We start from the raw sequence: 3,666 nt of genomic DNA on the forward strand, positions 1-3,666 counted from the left end.
GTCAGATCCCCGCGGCCTCCTCCTCATCCTCCTCCTCCTCCTCCTCCTCCTCCTCCTCCTCCTCCTCCTCCTCCTCCTCCTCCTCCTCCTCCTCCTCCTCCTCCTCCTCTCCTTCCACCCTTGTCAGCTCCTGCTCCCCTTGCTACATCCTCTTTTCATCTCCTCTAGAATCATCCTTCCATTCCACTAACCCCCCCATCCACCTAACCCTGCTGTTTCTCCCTCTTCGTCTCCTCCTCACCTCAGCAGGAACGACGCGCCGTGAGCAAGCAGCCCATCCCTCTCCATTTCCCCGAACCTCACTCCTCCTCCGGCCTTCCTCCCCTTCACCGGCTGCCGCGTGTACTTGTTGACGGGCCCGGTGGCTCGGCACTGGTACTTGTCCGACACCATGTGGCGCAGACGCTGATAGTAGACGAGGCCCATGAAGATCTGCGCCTCCATCATCATTCCGCTCACTCCGCTGTAGAGCACTTCCGTCCCGTGGTAGTTGTACCCTGCTGCTCGCAGCTGCTCCCCGAAGTGATCGATCGCCCGCGTCTCCTCGTCGAAGCGGAAGGGCGTCGAGTCCGGGAAGTAGCCGTGCATGGCCCCGGCCTTGCCTGCCATGCTCTCGACGAGCATCCCGATGGTCATGCGGGAGGGAAAGGCGTTGGGGTTGATGATCACGTCGGGCGTCATGCCGGTCTCCGAGAAGGGCATGTTCTCCTGCGGCCATAGCGTGCTCAGCACGCCCTTCTGCCCGTGGCGGGATGAGAACTTATCGCCGATCACGGGCCTCCTGTCGTACCGCAGCTTGATGCTGATTTTCTGCAGCGGCTTCGTGGGCCCGTCCCCCAGCAGCCGCACCGCGTCCACCTGCACGGCCTCGGCGCTCTTGTGCATGACGCACTTACTCCTCCCCGTTGCAGGGTCGACGGAGCGGTAGAGCTCCTGCCCCTGCTGCAGGATGCTTCCAACCTGCGGCAGCCCGTCCCCGTCCAAGTGGTCCACGTACGAGTCGTCCTTGGGGTTATCAAACCTGCTGCCGGGAGGAGCTGACTTGGTCAGGTCAACGATGGTAGTGGTGTACACGTGCCCGTTGCCGAAGCCGCGGTCGTAGGCGCCCTTGTTGATGATCATGGCGTCCTCCATGTCGAACCCGGTGTAGGAGATGACGGCAACCACCGCGTTCGTCCCCGTCGGGTAGTCATCCATCCTCAGATTGTCCTGCGCCTGGTTCCGCACGAGCGGCACCTGCGGGGTGAGGATGCGGTAGACCTTGTTGTCCACCCTCTCATTGTAGGCGTACATGGGGGTCCCCATGGTCTGCTTGCCCATCTGGCACTGGTACATGTTGCGGGGGGACTGGTTCATGTCCGAGAAGGGAGTGCACTGGGCCACCACCGACAGCATGTTCATGGGGCTCAACTCCATGTGCGTGTGCTGCCTCGGCCGGACCTCCTTCCCCATCACCGCGATCTCCATGTGGATCTGCTCAAAGGTTCCGATCCACTCGTGCTGCCCGCTCGAGAGCTGCCGCACCGGCCGCATCATCCTCGCCGGGGTGGTGAACAGGAACACGCCCGGCCACAGCCCGTTGGTCCTGGGAGGAACGTGTGCGATCTCAAGGAACTCGGGTATCCCCCGCAGCCCCTCCGCCTTGAGCAGCCGCATCCTCCCTACCAGCTGCACAGCCTCCTGCGCTCCGACTCGCCCTATCATCCTGCCGTCCAGCATGATAGGCAGCGCCTCCCTCCCCATCACCACCGGCAGCCCTCCGGCAGAGACCGGGGAGGCTCCGAGGGTGAGAACCGCGTCCTCGACGGCCTTGAGGGCGGCAGGAGGGACGAAGTGAGAGTGGAGAGTGCAGACGGAGGTCAGGTGGTTGAGGAGCCCGCAGGGCCCTCCGTCAGGAGTGTGAACGGGGCACACGAAGCCCCAGGACTCCGGCAGCAGCTTGCGGACGGCGGTGGACTTCATGGTTGTGAAGAACTGACCCCTGTGGATGCTGCGGAAGTGAGAGAGGTATCGGAGGAAGTTGAGGCGCTCGGCAACGATAGTGTAGCCGGAGACTTGGGAGAGGTCAAGCCCGGTCTGAGAGACTAGGTTGCCCGTCGACATGAAGTACTCGATCTTCCTCCCGATGTCGACCGGGTTCCTCATCAGCAGCGACTCGATGTAGCTCTGGTCGGCGAGATTGACCTGGGAGGCGAAGGAGGAGCCGGGCCGCTGGTCCTTGAGGAAGACGTCCTGTATGCCTGCAAGGTAGTCTTGCAGCTTCTCCTTCACCATCATCGTCATTAAGTGCCCGGGCAGCAGGACCTCCTGACAGTGCAGCGAGTCCGGGCTGTCGGGCTGGATCGCTCCGCTCACGAGGGCGTAGAGCTTCTGCATCATGACCACAAGGCAGTTCCACTTGTCCTCGTCCGAGTCGAGGTGGATGAAGAAGTAGTTGTCAAGAAGCTTCTGCCCGATCTCAACGTCGGAGACGTCGTCGGGGAGGTACAGGGATCGGATCAGCACGACGCGGAACCTCTGGCCCAGGTAGCCCAGGAAGTCCTCCTTCGTCCTCAGCCCGATGTACTTGGTGGAGTCTCGCAGAGCGACCTCGATGCGATCGGAGACGAAGGTGTTGGTCGCGTCTCCTTGAACCACGTTGGTGAAGATCTGCTCGTCGGAGCTCCCGGTCATGGCCTTGAGAATCATGACTGCGGGGATCAGGTACTCTTGCTTCCTGATCTTGACGCTCAGCGTGCAGTTCCCGGTTGACAGGTAGTGGAGGGTGAGGGTCGAGCCAGACTGGTCCTCCCTTACACAACGCATCATGCAGCCAAACTTGGTATAGGAGCTTCCTCTCTTGGTGAAGCTCGGGCGGATCAGGGCCATGGGGTAGTTCCTCCTCATCAAGCTGAGCAGGCGGATAACCTTCTCGTTGCCGTTGGCGATGAAGTAGCCCCCGAACTCGAACGGCTCCTCTCCGTGCTGCATCAGCTGCTTCTGGCTCATCCCTTGCAAGTGGCAACGCTGTGATCGCGTCATGATCGGCAGCTCCCCGAGCTTGCGGTCGATCTCGATCGGCTCAGCTCCCTCCAGCCTCACGGCGATGGTGGCGTACAGCGGCGCCTTGTACGTCAGCCGTAGCTCTCTGCATTCCTTGGGTAACAGTCGACGATCAGCACAGTCGTCAGGCTTGACGGGGCTGGACAGCCTGACGCTGGTGATGGAGCAGAAGATTCTGAGCCCTCCTTCTCCTGGTCCAACACAAACAGGGAGGAGACGCTGGACTGCTGCTGAAAGACCCTCGGTAAGGAAATAGTTGTAAGACTCCACATGCGGGGCTGCGAGGTGCGCCCTAACGTCCTCCTCTTCCTTCTTCGACTTCTTTGGGGTCATGCGCTTAGCCTTCGCAGCGCTCCCCTCCTTCATCCTCCCTATCCTGAAGACACGGATCGTCAGAACAAGCTTGAAAGGCCTCCTCTACCGGTGCTGCCCTCGCACCCTCCTGGGTTCCTCCTGAACATCGTCCAATTTATTGCACCTCCTAAACTCCTAGAGCTCTGGCTCTGACTTGCACAAGTCTCCTCCTCTGCTCATCGTCGCCTGCCTTCACTCTGATGCATCCCCCCCCCCCCCCCCCCCCGGGGGGAAGATTTTTATTATTTGCGCGAAAAAGAGTATGTAGCT

At 61.1% G+C, this 3,666-nt stretch overlaps 1 protein-coding gene across 1 annotated transcript in view; it reads right to left on the bottom strand.

The window, feature by feature from the left end:
• The window catches only part of GUITHDRAFT_158927 (hypothetical protein), a gene marked incomplete at both ends in the record, with an annotated part of 3,982 nt that extends 607 nt beyond the window's left edge, over window positions 1-3,375 (bottom strand). The window contains one exon of the mRNA XM_005820161.1: window positions 242-3,375. Within this exon, the coding sequence (XP_005820218.1) occupies window positions 242-3,375 (3,134 nt within the window). The remainder of the gene's footprint in view (window positions 1-241) is intronic.
• Window positions 3,376-3,666: the final 291 nt, after the last annotated feature.

Source organism: Guillardia theta (genome assembly GCF_000315625.1).
Source record: "Guillardia theta CCMP2712 unplaced genomic scaffold GUITHscaffold_187, whole genome shotgun sequence".
Taxonomy (NCBI): domain Eukaryota; class Cryptophyceae; order Pyrenomonadales; family Geminigeraceae; genus Guillardia; species Guillardia theta.